The sequence below is a fragment of the Hypanus sabinus genome, chromosome 4 (assembly GCF_030144855.1).
Source record: "Hypanus sabinus isolate sHypSab1 chromosome 4, sHypSab1.hap1, whole genome shotgun sequence".
NCBI lineage: Eukaryota > Metazoa > Chordata > Chondrichthyes > Myliobatiformes > Dasyatidae > Hypanus > Hypanus sabinus.
The window spans coordinates 33,893,330-33,908,103 of record NC_082709.1 but is presented as its reverse complement, the minus strand read 5'-3'; the positions used below and the strand labels follow the sequence as shown (position 1 = coordinate 33,908,103).

General features: G+C 35.3%; 1 protein-coding gene across 2 annotated transcripts in view; it reads left to right on the top strand.

Annotated features, from left to right (window-relative positions):
• The window catches only part of nckap1 (NCK-associated protein 1), a 161,459-nt gene extending 147,617 nt beyond the window's left edge, over positions 1-13,842 (top strand). For both annotated transcript variants that reach the window (XM_059966809.1, XM_059966808.1), the window contains exons 30-31: positions 12,129-12,218; positions 12,910-13,842. In XM_059966809.1, coding sequence (XP_059822792.1) covers positions 12,129-12,218; positions 12,910-13,026 — 207 coding nt within the window. In that variant the 3' untranslated portion in view covers positions 13,027-13,842. The remainder of the gene's footprint in view (positions 1-12,128; positions 12,219-12,909) is intronic.
• The last annotated feature ends 932 nt before the right edge of the window (positions 13,843-14,774 follow it).

Sequence of the window (14,774 nt, the reverse complement as noted above, 5' to 3'; positions counted from 1 at the left end):
AAGGGATTGCCCTTTTGGTGCAAGACCGAAATGTTAAAGAGGGTCTCTTGGTTATTGGTCAGTTCATTCCCTCCATTATTGCACCAGTTTTGCTTTTTTGCCTTTGAATACTAAAAACTGGGATTTCTTTGCATCAATATTCTTAATTATTTGAGTATTATTTGAAATTATCACAATGATTATATCGACATGCTGTACAACTAGAGTAAAAATTTTAAACTAATATTTCGCTGCATACTGAGCACAGCATTATCGGAGGTGCTGCATTTTAATATAGTAAATTGAAACACTGTTTCTGTTAAGAAACTAAATGCTAACTCAATATAAGGGTGTCCTATAAGCAGTATAACTCAACCATCTACCAACATACTAATTGATCAATCTCAGCATTGCCAGTTTGTGAAATCTTACTGTTCGTAATGACAGCAATGGACTTGGAAAATGTAAAATGCACTTAACAACCGATCCAAGTGAGTTCAAATGATCTGAATATCATTTATGGTGGCCAGAACACTCAGTACATTAGTACATTCTGAAATACTCATGATAATGCTGGCTGTTCATCAATTACAATCTAATTAAAGGATAGGCCGTTGTAAAGGAGAGCGTGAATAGTAAGTTTGAATATTCTGGTATATAAATTGATGTCATATTAATTTAAATTATTTAATAAACAAAAGAAATATGTCAGATCTCAAGTGGCATTTGATTGTGCTTTAGAAATGAACCTTTTTTAAGAGATTGGTTGTTATTTTTCATTGCCAAAAGAGCAAAGTATGTAAGTTCTACCATAGGCTTCAGCTGAGAAATTCTCTTGCTCTGCTTCCTTTCAAGATTCATGTTTTATTATAATTTTATAATTGAGTTCTTGAGAATATGGTATAAATCTTGTGATAGATTACCTAGTGTAGCTAAATAATTTTGTTAAGAATGGGAATCCTGGAAATGACCTTATGATAAAATGTTAAAAATGGGACATGGTAGGAATAAGCAAGATTTAAAAAAAAAACAATGGGGAAAAGCAAGATAAAGAACATTATTCATTAGTAGGATCTTTTGCTACAGGAATATTTTTTTCTTGTATAAGGGGTGGAATCAAGTCATTGTAAACAGAATATCGCATTGCCAAGAAAAGTTGTGCTTGAATAAGGATTATGCTTGGATCAGGATTTCCATAAACTGAAGATAAAAATAGCCAATTTGCAAATATTTGAAAACTGTTAGTGCAGCCAATTTAACCATTCATTAAAAAACCACAACGTAATATTTTAAAGTTAATATACAGTGAATGCATTCAGTAATTCAGTCTAAACAACACTTTTAATGTAAATGATTAGATTCTAAATTGTGCAACTGTCTCTTGGTGAAATTTAGCAGTTCCTTGACTAGATGTAGTGTGGTATTTTAAAAAGTTGGTTAATAGCTGCATTTTATACTTGGATCAAGATTTATTTGTAAATGTTATGGTTGGATCAGATTGTGTGTAATGGGAGCGACTGCGAAGTAGTTTGGTATTTTGCAATTCTATACTTGGATCAGGTATGTGTTTACCTAAAGTCAATGTATCCCTCTTTTCTCTTCTATTTTCTGTTTGCCATATTTTTTGTTTCTTCCAGCTATCCATCTATCTCAATTCTTGAATAATATTAATAATAAAACAAAAATTGCTAGAGAATAAATAGTGCAAAAGTAGTTTTTCGTGGTGTTTCTTTATTGCTCCATTTCCAATTGTTTAACCACAAATCCCAGGAGAAAGTGCAAAAGAATTCCCACACCATCTAAATAACTAAATGTCGCATCCTTATTGTGTCAATAAAATTGCTGTCTTGTTTATCCTGTTCAAAAGGGGAATGGGTTCTGAATTTTGGACAACACTTGCACATTTGTGAATTAGCATTATGATTTAATCTCCTGCTTTATAAAAATGGCATTTTTGCACTAAAAGCCTTGCAGCCAAGTAGTGGCCTGTTGTCTGTGGTATATTGTTCTGCTATTCTTTATGAACACCTGGCACCGATATAAGGAATAAGATTCTATATTAATTTCTGTCATTCCTTGGGTTATTTGGGACTGAACAACTTTAAGGATTTAGTCTGTTAATGGTTTCAGACTCTACTGTTTTACAGGTGCTGATCACAATTTTAGGCAAACGTTTTAGAACTACCTTTCATATTAATTGTTGTGGTTCCTTTCCTCACCTTGTGGCACATCAGGCAGCAATCTTGCTGTTTCTTTAGCGCTTTTGTCTGCTTTATTTTTAACAAGGCTAAGTTGCTAGCTTGACACGCAACCCAACACAGATGGAAAGCATGCAAGGAGGCGGCTGGATTTGAACCCAGGATCACTCGTCTGGAAGTCTGGTGCAGATGCCACTACACCATGAGCTGGCTTTCATATTAGTGATGACTGTTTTTGTCTCTGCTGATCAAAACTGGTGCAGATGTCACAGCCAATCAGCCGTAAAAGTTAGTTACACTTAATATTTCGTCAGGAGTTTTCTGCTTGCAAATTGATTGCAGTGTTTTCTTTAGTAAGAAACTGTTTCAAAAGCAATGCATTGGTTATAATGTGCTTCAGGATATTTTGATGGGATGGATAGTTACCAAATAAATAAACCTTCCATGTCTTGAATGTGTTCACGACAAAAAAGTTGGACCATTTTATCTTAATAAGTTTGAAAAGCTTTAGGATTTTGCTTGTTCAGGGCTACATTATCTAGTATCAGCTGAATTCACATTAGTACTTCTTTCAAATTGCCAGGAGATGAAGAGTTAAAGGGTTATTTCTTCTTCCCACCATTAGAATTCATCTTGTAACCAACTATATTGAAGGGCTAATTCAGTATCCTGTAGTCTTAATTACAAAAGAAAACCCTTCTGGTATATTTTCAAGTTGTATCTGTATAAAGTTGTATTTGATATTTATTTTAAAGATTGCTGCTGTGAAACTTGGCTGTTGCTTTCAACTATAAACTAAATGGAGTAGTGCATCACTACTATGCCACTTCCATCTCTCCTTCTCAAATCCCATTAATGTATCTCAGCTCAATAGGAACACGCAAAATTTGCTATTTTTGTTTTGTTTAAAAATTTCAATTTGTCTGTCCACACCACCTCTTTATGATTTCAGAACTTCCATTTACCTATCTAACAATTCTTTATATTTCATAAGAATAACTTTGCAAGCAGTCAGATGAAAACTTAACTATTGAAATTTCACAATTCACATTCTTTAAACAATGTTTTAAAATGTTCAAGTGTGCAGGTGGCTAGAAAATTGTACTGCTCCATTGCAATAATATAATCCACTCCAATTGAGCAGAGTTAAATTTAGTGCTGTGTGCAGTAACTATTTTGCATTTAAGTCATTTGCAGATAAAAGCTGAAGGCTCTATTTTGTAATTCCTAACGTTAGAATAATATTTGTTTAATGTGAAATTAATAAATGCATGCCAAAAGATCAGGTGCAATACACGAATCTTGGACGATCCAAGTGTCCTCCAAATAGGTACATCTATTCCTAAATCTCTTGTAGATTCTAATGTGCATTGTTAGATAGACCTGCCAACTATAACAACAATTAAATAGATCTGCATGCCTGATGCTAATTAATAAAACTGCAGTATTTAATGGGAAATCAATTTAGAAAATATAGTAAATTTCATGTTTTAAATAGTTTGATGTTAGAAATAAACTGATGTTGGTTGTTTACAGAGTTTAAATAATTTGACTACATTCAAGCCTCATTATTTAATGTCAAGTTAAAATCTAGTTTTGATTTGTTCTGAACTAAATATTGGCAGAGGTGCAAGTAGTCTCGAATATGGCAGTAATAAATAAAAGTACATGTAGGCACTGGAAATTTTGAGCAATGCACACAAAATGCTGGAGTAACTCAACAAGTTAAACCGTGTCCTGTCTCAGCACGAAAAGTCCACTGTTTCTTTCTCTCCACAGATGCTGCCTGTCTTGCTAAATATACTTGTAAGGTGCCTTATTTAAGTATTCTAAGACCCTCCAGATGATTTGTTTTTAGAAACAATAGGAGGTATAAAACAAAAATAACTGAACTTTTTGGTGTTCATCACAGGAGTTCAGCATGCCAGTAACCTATAATGACATGTTAAGTACCATTACTTAATTGCGGGTCAACTCTTTGAGTGATTATGCAGAAAGTTTAAAGTTAGTAACTCATCAGGGGTGATTGATAAGTTTGTGGCCTAAGGTAGAAGGAGATGAGTTATTAACCAGACTTTCTGCATAATCACTCAGAGTTGAACTGCATGTGCATGTAACGAGAGCTGTATAACTCCTTATAAATCCATATGCTCCACAACTGCTGGACTGTGTGTAAATGTAGGAGGGGATGATGTTGAAAAATAAATGTGCTAGGTTTTCTAAAATTGACTCCTTCTAACCTGGGCCACAAACTTATCAATCACCCCTTGTATTTTCTGAGAAGTTTGCAAAGATTTTGCATGTCATCTAAAACTAAACAGATATGCGGTGGTTAACTGGTTGCATCACAGCCTGGTATGGAAACGCAAATGCCCTAGAATGGAAAAGCCTACAAAAAGTAGTGTATACAGCCCAGTCCATCACAGATAAAGCCCTCCCCACCATTGAGCACACCTACGTGGAATCCTGTTGAAAGAAAGCGGCATCAAAGCATCATCAAGGTTCACACAATCCAGGCCATGGTCTCTTATTGCTGCTGCCATCAGGAAGGAGGTACAGGAGCCTCACGACCCATACCAGTAGGTTCAGGAGCAGTTATTACCACTTAACCATCAGGCTCTTGAACCAGAGGAGATAACTTCACTCATCCCAGCACTGAACTGTTCTTACAACCTATGGATTCACTTTCTCAGACACTTAATCTCATGATCTCCATATTGCTTATTTATTATCAATATTAAATTTGTTTATTTTTCTTTTTGAATTTACATAGTTGTCTTTTGCACACTGGTTGTTTGTCCATCTTGTCTGTGCTCTTTCATTGATTCTGTTGTTTTTATTTGTATTCACTGTGAATGCCCACTAGAAAATGAATCTCAGAGATGAAAATAGTGACATATACGTACTTTGATAATAAATTTACTTTGAACTTTGAATTTTGAACCAGTATTTATTGCTTATCTCAAAATGCTTGCGATGGTAACTGCCACAATCCATGTGAAAGAGATTTTAAATAAAATAAAAGTTTTTGGATTTCTCCCTATATGGACTTGATTTTGGCTGCACAGAGCTCATCCTGTGGTTGGTTCCACCGGGTCCTCTGGGTAACAGAGGTAAATAGGATTTTTGTATTGCAAGCGGTCCCAACCTAAGGTGCACGGACCCCTCTGTTAATGGTTAGGCTCCATAGCATAAAAAGGTTGGAAACACTTGCTCTATTGGGAGCCATCATGCATGAGACATGCCACATGGCTGATTCCCAAATTTTAAGTAAGCAAGTAAATAAACTGAAATGTGTGGGATTAAGGAGATGGTGATTAAATGAATACTGAATTGGCTAGGAGAAAGAGCAAAATGTAGTAGTTTTCCAGAAAGGAAGTGTGCAGTAGTAAGTAAGCACTGAGGAGGACAGAGGATAAAGAGAGGCTAAAGAAACTAAGTGGTGCAACAGGATGCAGAGAGACCTGGAGAACGTGTAATTCAAAAGTGGCGATGCAAAGTGGGAAGTTCAGAAAAATAGTACTGCATTGAAGTACAAAAGCAAGAATATTTCACTGACACTATGTAGCTGTTAACCCTCAGTAGGAGTATTGTGTTCAATTCCTGCCATCACTTCTCAGGATACATGGCAGAAAGACTGAGTAATAGATTTACCTAAATTACACTAGTGAAATTTAAGAGACTACTAGTCAGGTATTTGGAGGAATTTAAGGTGGGGGGATATATGGGAGGCATGGTTTAAGAGTCGGCACAACATTGTGGTCCGAAGGGCCTGTACTGTGCTGTACAGTTTCTTTGCTTACAGTTTCTAACATATTCTATGTTCTATGAAACCAGAAGGTTTATTGAAGACATGATAGGTGCAAAAAGATCCAATTTTGAGTAAAATAAATGAGCAAGTACCAGCATCAAAGGTGATGATGACATAAAAGGGGGAAATATTTGCATTTCAAGTGATGTGGAAGCAAGTTCAATTACTCTCAAAGAGAAAGAGCAGAGAAGTGGGACATTTCAGCACTTGGAGCTGACATAGACATAATAGGCCAGATAGCAGGCTTATTTGCTGTATTGAATGAATGTAGGTTTCTGTTTGTAAATTGGTATTCTGGAGTTGTTAATATAGAAAGGACCCTGAGTAAAAAGTAACAAATAAAATTTGAAGCTTTTTCTGAAAACTAAAGTCAGGATAATTGGGAAGTTGGTGATTTTAACATGTATAGAAACTAGGAAGGAGAACTGAGAGGGTGAACACAAATTGAATGTTATGAACACATCTACTTTTGAAATTGGATTGCTTTATTGTTTTATCCAAGGTCTGAAGGCTGTTCATTTGAGCAAATGTAGATATTTCTGACTATTGCAGTTTAAAGAAGAAACCAATATTATAAAACTCATGGAAAACATATACAGAGAAAGTTACAGGAATTAAATTTCTGAAACTACCCTTTTTAAAAAGATTTTAGAAGGGAAATGAATCGTATTGTAGGATTATATCTTTCCAATAGTGGTGGTGCAGAAGTAAATGTCAATTTAATGAATTTGCAGTCCTAAAGCAAACTTGCAGCTGTAGATTTGTACATCAGGATTCATGCACAATGTGCATGCCGCAGGATTTTCCGCCCATTAAAGTTAATGGGCAATGTTGTGATTGTGGTGACCTCGGCCCAATTTCTGATATGAGCTGCAGGCATGCAAAGCCCTGCGCTGGGAATTCAAATTTGTGAAATTGCCTTGAAATATTTGAAAGAAAAAAATCTTACTAACCAGGCATCTAAAAATTCCTTGGAGGTGCTTGTAATTTAAAGGATAAAATATTTCAATTGGTATTTTAAAACATTATTCTTAACTACTATTATTTCATACCAGAAAGTGAAAGGGAGATCTGTTCCTCATTTGCAACACAACTTGGCCAATTAGCCATCAGAACTGTTACCATTCAGTTCTATCATGGCTAGACAGTACAGCTTCTACTTCCTTGCCTTTGCTATTTTATCACTTGATACCTCCTACAAGTCTCTCAAACTTGATCATAAATTCAACTGATTTAGTTACTTAGACAAGAAGTTAATAATTTTCATTACACTTTCTATTTCTAGTTTTTACTCTTGAATGCCCTGGTCCTATTTTTAAGACGTTATCACTTCCTCGAAATAAAGATCTGTATTCAGTCTTGTGCCTTTTGGTGTACCTTCTCATCAAAATTGCCTTCTCCATTTTTCCAAGCCCCTCAGTGTTAAGTATCTAATCCAACATGCACCCATCATGTCCCTTTCTAACTTACTCTTTGCAACCAGTTAACTTCCTGTATCTTTAATTAGTTTTATTGCAAAATTTGCTACTGGAATAATGTTATATTTCTAAACATCTGCTGAGGCTCCAGACCGGATCTCAAAGGGAGCTGCAATTTGCACATCCAGCAATTTTGATAATGTTTCCTACTATCTCCTACTTCCTATCAGCTTACTGATCCGTGTCATTTTGCTAATCATTCCTAATCAAATGTCTTCTGGCTGTTTATATGCACAGCCTTCCTGCTGCACCGTGCTAATGACCTCAATAAAAATACTAGCCAGCAGTGAAATAGGCCAACAGCAGTTAATGGCAATGTATCTATCTGTACTCATCAAAAAAAAACTATCCAGTTTCATCCCACTTTCTAGATTTATCCATATCCTAATAGGATATGACATTAAGAGCTTATATTAGTGTTCTTTTAACTTGAAATTAGGATTCCCTACTTCCTGTATTTTTTTAAGACATTCAGTTTCAGAACCTTATGCTATTAGGGTGAAATAAATTATTATTTTCTTCTACTTCCAACAGTTTCTTTAAATCTATGATTCTTGGTTATTGGCTCAGCTAATGAAATTAGATATAATCTATTTAGAATCCTCAGTTTTATACATCTTAATTATATCTTTCCTCAGCCATCTCTTTTTCCCAGAAGATGACCCCGATTATCCAGTCTTTGTTTACTAAAATTTTCCTGCATGTTAATTTCCTGTGCCCACCCTGTCTCGTGCAATTGTTATCGCACTATAATGTAACTACAACTACGTAGTCATGTAGCTATGATCTAACTAATGTTAGTTTAGTTTCAGAAAGCTGCTGTTAATTTTTTGTCAGTCAGGTTTCCCATATGCTACCTCAGTCACCTGATCTTTCTACCTTTTCACCTGCGATCTGTGAATATGTTCCCCATTCCCTGTGGTACTGTTTATTTTGTGTACCTTGCTGTGATTGTTCTCCAAATATACCTGACACTTATCCAATTGAATTCAACTTACCACCAACCATTAAAATCTGATAATCATAATCCCCAAGTCTGAATCATTGAAAGATACAATGAAATGGAGATGTAGTACTGAACTCTCAAAAGTTACTGTAAAAAAAATAATTCAATCATCTGAAGCCTTGTCAAATGTCTTAATAAGATTTATTTAGAAGCATTTAAATGTATTATCCTCATAAATCATCCCTCTTAATGCAAAATAAAAGTTATAAATCACCTTCCTTGAGCAAATCAGATATCTGCCCTTGGTTAATGTTTGCTTCTTCAAATAAGACTGAAACTGTTCCTCAGAATTTTCTCCAATGACTGACTAACCATAGACATCTTGGCCAGGTGATATAATTTCTTGACTTATCCAAGTTTTCCTTTTTGAACAAAACCAGCTTTTAGATTTCTGATAGCACACCCATAGCCAAAGAGGATGGGAAAATAGTGGCCAACTCCTACCCTCCCCTCCCCTCCACTCCATTATTTCCTGTCTTGGTTCCTTTAACTAGTTGGAGTATGTGGTATATTTCTTGCTGGATTAGCAATTCATATGCTTCCAAGATGCTGAACTACGTATTCTAGTAGTTCATATTCTATTGAAATATTTCAAGAGAGTTTTGCCTGGAAAATGAATTGTTTATCTATTAAATGAACACATGCAAAATTTTTATTTTAGAACCATACCTGTATTTTATATACTGTATGCATGTTGTTTTCTAAAAAGCCATATATTTCCCATAAATTTAAAAAGCCAGATAAAAAATTAGAAAACATCTTTGTGGCTTCCCAAATGTTACTTAATAATTTAATCTCATCTAATAGCTTACTACCTTCCTTTTTAAAATCATTCCTAGTTTCTGTACTCCCCAGTGTTGCTGCTGCTATCTTGTTTCTAGAATCAGAGTAAGCTTCCTTTTTTAAAAAGCACACATTATCTTACACTTCATGTCTAGGAAGTAATCTGGATGGTAGTCCTGCTGCCTTACATAATGCTTGTTCTGAACTTGGTCTCCTCTTACATTGCCTTGGTTCTCGGGGCTGTATCCAGAGTCTATTTGCTGGCACTACAATTACTGCATCTTCTTTCCTCTGTTCAACCATTATGAGCTTGTTTGTTTATATTCTAATATCATATCCTTCCTCATAGTTACAATTGCAACTTATTTTAACATAATTGTATCTGCCACTGTTTTTTCCTTTAGATCACAACTGATTCAGATACCAGATAAGAGGAAAGGGATTGGATATAAACTGCATTGCAGTAAAAGCGCAGTCTATATGCGTATCTGTACATCTCATCTGCTTATTCCTAGATTCCTTATATTGAAGTATATTAATTGTTACCAAATTGTTTTGTTGTCCATTTTTTTAACGTGTAAATGTCCCTGTTTCTTGCACATTCCAAACTTCCATATTCTTTATCATGCTTCCCTGTCTTGAGCCTTGTTCTTCCAAATCAATGTGGAATAATGATCAGTAATCTTAAGATCTCTGCTGCATCAAGCAGCGCTTGAATCTTTATTCAGTTTCAGGAGCTGGATGTTCCTGACCTGAATAGAATTGAATTTCATGATAATTAATGGTGCTAAACTCAGCCATCTCTGCAGAGAACATTTCACTGCAGTTCTGACTTGAGGAAAGACTTTCGGTTGTCTCTACGGATTTTAGGATGTCATTCACTGCAGAACAGCCAACTGTGGCTTGCTCTCTTATCCACGTTATTGATGTGGTTGATCCAGTTGTATTTCAGGTCAATAATGACAACATGGGGAGTTCCTAAGGGTAATTTCCTTGGGAACTTGGCAGTTTTTTTTTCAGGGCAGCTTATTAAAACACTCAGTCTTGCCTCTATAACTGAGATCCTCATCCATCTTTGGACTAAGACTGATGTGATCTGGAATAGAGTAGTCCTGGTGAAACATTGGTGAATAAATGCTGTTTGCTTAGACTATTGATGAATGTTTTCATGACTTTGCTGATTATTGAGGTTGACGTGAGTGATAATTAGATGAACTGATGGGTTCTATTTATGAACAGGACATAGCTGTGAAATTTTATGAGCAGTCTTAATGATACAGCTGTCTGGTCCCATTAATTTTGATGTACCTTGTGCTCTTGGCATAATTTGGAATGAATCAAATTGGTGATCCCTGATTTATTTCGTGATTTGAGTAAGTCCTACCTTAGCCAAAGTTGCAACACCCCAAAATAGTTCCCAGAAATATACCAAAAAGTTTTAGATCATCTTACACTTGTTCAAATTTTCAATAATTGTCACTGATTCCAACAATTTCCACAAAATAGACATTAAGCTATGAGGTCTTTAATGACCACCTTTGTTCTCTCTTTTGTTTTCAAATGATCTTTCACAATTTTCAATCCAAAACATACAGTACATTAATTTAGAGAGGTCTGGAAAATTGCCAGCGCATCTGCCTTTTTCACATCTAGTTTATTTTAATTCATTGTAGCTGGAAACTACTTTCTCCTGGATGTTTTATCTTAAATCGTCTGTTTTATTTCCTTTGCTGCCTTTTAATCTGAATTATATCCATTTGTTACTTCACTGGAAACCAATTCAGAGTGTTTATGTTGAAAATCGTGTTGTTTTAGCATCTCTGACAAGTTTATATTTTGCTGTTTGCAGTTCTCAAGTCTTTGTTGCATTTTAGGAGCTCTCCTCCTGTCGTGGAACAGTGCATGTAACTTTTGTACTTGGTGCATGGGAATCTACTGCAATACAGTGAATTCTGGTTATTTGAGCCATCGGTTAATTAGGGCATCTGTTTATTTGGGACAACTCTTAAACAACTAATTGAGAAAATTGCTGGGATTCCCTTATTTTATTTGGGACACAATGCTGCTTAACTGGTGCTGAAGACCTTTGGCAAACAGGTCCATTGTGTGCATTTACGTGGCTGTTAGACGCTAAACCATGCTTAGAGCGAACGGTTTTTAAATAGCATCAGTTGCGTGTGTTCAAAAAGCAGTGATTATTGTAACTGATAGTTGGCAAGAAATAAGCAGTATGACAATACAGAACTGTTTTGCCTACCGCGTTCAAGCTTGGCGATGCTAGAAAGAGCCAGAAGTGAAAATGAATTGATTTCACTACTTCAAGTTAGGAACAATGAAGAATATGGAGGTGTCTTGAATGTTACAGCAAAACTGAAGATCTGAAGTTTGCAATTGTCGATAGTATTGTATAAAGGTGGTCCGTTACCTGCACAAGATGTTTGTGATGAATCTGTTAATTTACAGTCAATCAAAAGAACTCGGCATTCATACTGGATGAACTCCTCTGTTAATAATTATTAGGAACTAATATACAGATTTATGGTACTGCAGTACTATTGGTAGTGTTCTAATTTGTTCTGTATTTCATTTAAATACATAATATGTTACTCAGCTTGTCCTTTTTTTTATCCCTTTTTAACTATTTTCATGAGACTTTGGTTAATTGGCCAAAATGTACTGGTCCTAATGTGTTCCAGTTAACCGGAATCCACTGTATTATCAGATGATTCCAGCTAACTTTAACCTTTTCACTTCTTACCACCTTTGATTTGCTGTCTGAACTTTCTTGAGTTTACTTCATGGGAATTCTATGTCTCAACAAAGTGTGCTATAGCTGATTGACACTACTAATATATTCAACATTACTTCTATAGCTTGCATCTTCAAGTTTGTTAAAAATTGGGCAAGAGACTGACAAGACCACTACCAGAAACAGAGAATCTGTTTACCTTCTGCTTGACATGGTAAGTATTAAGTTACAGCTAGATTATATGCGGCCATATCATAAAAAATTGTCGTCATTAAAAAGAAAGAAGGATATGCTCTTTCATCTCTGCTAAACAAGTAATTAATACTAACTGTGCTGTAAATAACTTTTATCCAAACTTACTTGTGCAGCTTTGTCTCCATCCTTTTAGAGGTCAGTTCTGATCATCTGCTGTGGTCTGTCATTTATTGCCAAATAGCAAGCTCGTCTATCTTTCTACTGTAATCATATTCCTATCTAACTACTGCAATAACTCAATTGTGATTATTTTTCTTAACCTTCAATCATTTTTTTGGTTCTGCAGCCACAGTACCAAACAATTAGAATAGCTTTATGAAATTTGTTTAGATTTGGGAAATCTCTGATAACCACAGTAATTGCTTGCACTTAGCAGCCATGTTTCATATTATGGGCACACCTGCAATCACCTAGCTTGTCTTTCATTAAAATAAAAGACCCACGGTGTTTGTTTTAACTTTGCTCTTACAGAATGTTTAATGTATTATTTATGATGCTCTGGCTGAGTTGCGAGCAGTAATTTTGTTGAGGTTTTTGTGGGGGTTTTTTTTAAACCGTGAAATATGCATTGCAGCAGTGTGGCCTACTTCGGTGATTGAAATGCCACTATATGTAATTATTGGGTGACATGTCACTGGACTTTTCTGCAGATTGTTCAAGAGTCTCCTTTTCTTACAATGGATCTGCTGGAATCATGTTTTCCCTATGTCCTCCTGCGAAATGCATACCATGCTGTCTACAAGCAAAGTGTTACATCTTCTGCCTAAGTTGGAATTTGGTGAATGAAAAATTCAAATTAACTTCATGTTCTGCAGTACAGGTTTACAGACTAATGACTGTAGAAATATTTCACTTTAGCCTAAAAATCAGTTATGAAACTATCATTTTTCATAGACATACATTGTATACCGGTGTTTTTTACGTTGATATTGATATGCTTGATTGATTTGCTGCATAGTGGCAAAACTGGTTTCAGTTAAATAGCAGCTATATTTGTTATAATTACACTACAATGTTGGTTGAGTTTAAAATTATTTGTGCAAAAGAAACAGCTGTTTTAAAAACATCTTAAAGCTGTTGAAATGCAGAGGAAAATTTATATAATCACTATTTGGAGATGATCTGGCTTCCTTCTGTGTAAATTACTTCAGGCAATGCAAGAAAAGATTTATACCTATCATTCTTCATTGATGGTAAATGGAATAAATGGTTTATTAGTTGCATATATTTGGATTTAACACAATAGTTATATTCCTTTAATTTTAAACAATATTACTCTGAAATACACTGTAATATCTACAAATTCTGTAGGAATGCTGAAATCTCCAAAAACAGTTCTAGCAATCCACTGCAAAATACTTGGAACAAATGTGATGTTTGTATAAAGCATAGTATAATTTTTTTTTATAAAACTAACTTCAGTGGAGAGCTTGTTGAATTTCACACTATCATTGTACCCTGTTGTACGCTATCACTGTATGAATATTTATCTCATAAGATGGCAGCCCTTAAGCTCTTTTATATGTTTTACATTTTTCAAGTTTGTGTATCTTCCATAATGAATAATAAAACGCCAGGTTACTTCACATTCACAACGGAGGATGTCTTTTTATTAATTCTAACTTGCTATTTAATATTTCCATCTCAGTAAAACTTCAATAATTTGCTTTTTAGCTGTTTAGACGTCATGTAGTTCAGCATCTGGCTCTCTGGGACCTCTTAACTCATTGGAACTCAGTTTTCTGTGGTTAACATTTTTAAACTCGCCTGGTTCATAGGAAAATTTATTATACTGTTGTGTATTTTTGAAAGGAAATTTACTGAGTTGCAGTATTAATAAGAATAACATCCACCAGCCCAGAACAGTCAGCTGGTCCAACACCAGCAAAGTCTTGCATGTGCTAGATTAGCAAAGTTTTATGGCAGTTGTGCCTATAATGTTTGAGACCTTTAGTTTCCCCAGCTTTCTGTATAAGGACAAAGCTGTCTTTCTGAGTTAAATGAGACATAACCCTGAAATACTCAAATCACGTTATTCAAATGGAAGTTTTTTCAAAGTTCAAATTTATTACCAAAGTACATATATGCCACCGTATACAACCCTGAGATTCATTTTCTTGTGGGTATTGACAGTAAGTACAGGAAACAGAACAGAATCAATGAAAGACCACACCTAACAGGATGGACAAACAACCAATGTGCAAAAGATAACAAACTGCAAATACTAAAAGAAAAGGGAAGAAAGAAATTGAATGAAAGAAAGAATAAATAAATAATGAGAACAAGAGATGAAGAGTCCTTGAAAGTGATCCTTAGATTAGGGGAGCACTTCTGTGATGGGGTAAGTGAAGATAACATATTCAGTTCAAATACCTGATGGTTGAGGGGTCATAACTATTCCTGAACCTGGTGGTGTGGGCCCTGAGGCTCCTGTACCTCCTTCCTGATAGCAGCAATGAGAAGAGAGCATGGCCTGGATGGTGGGGTCCTTGGTGATGGATGCTCTTATTCTGCA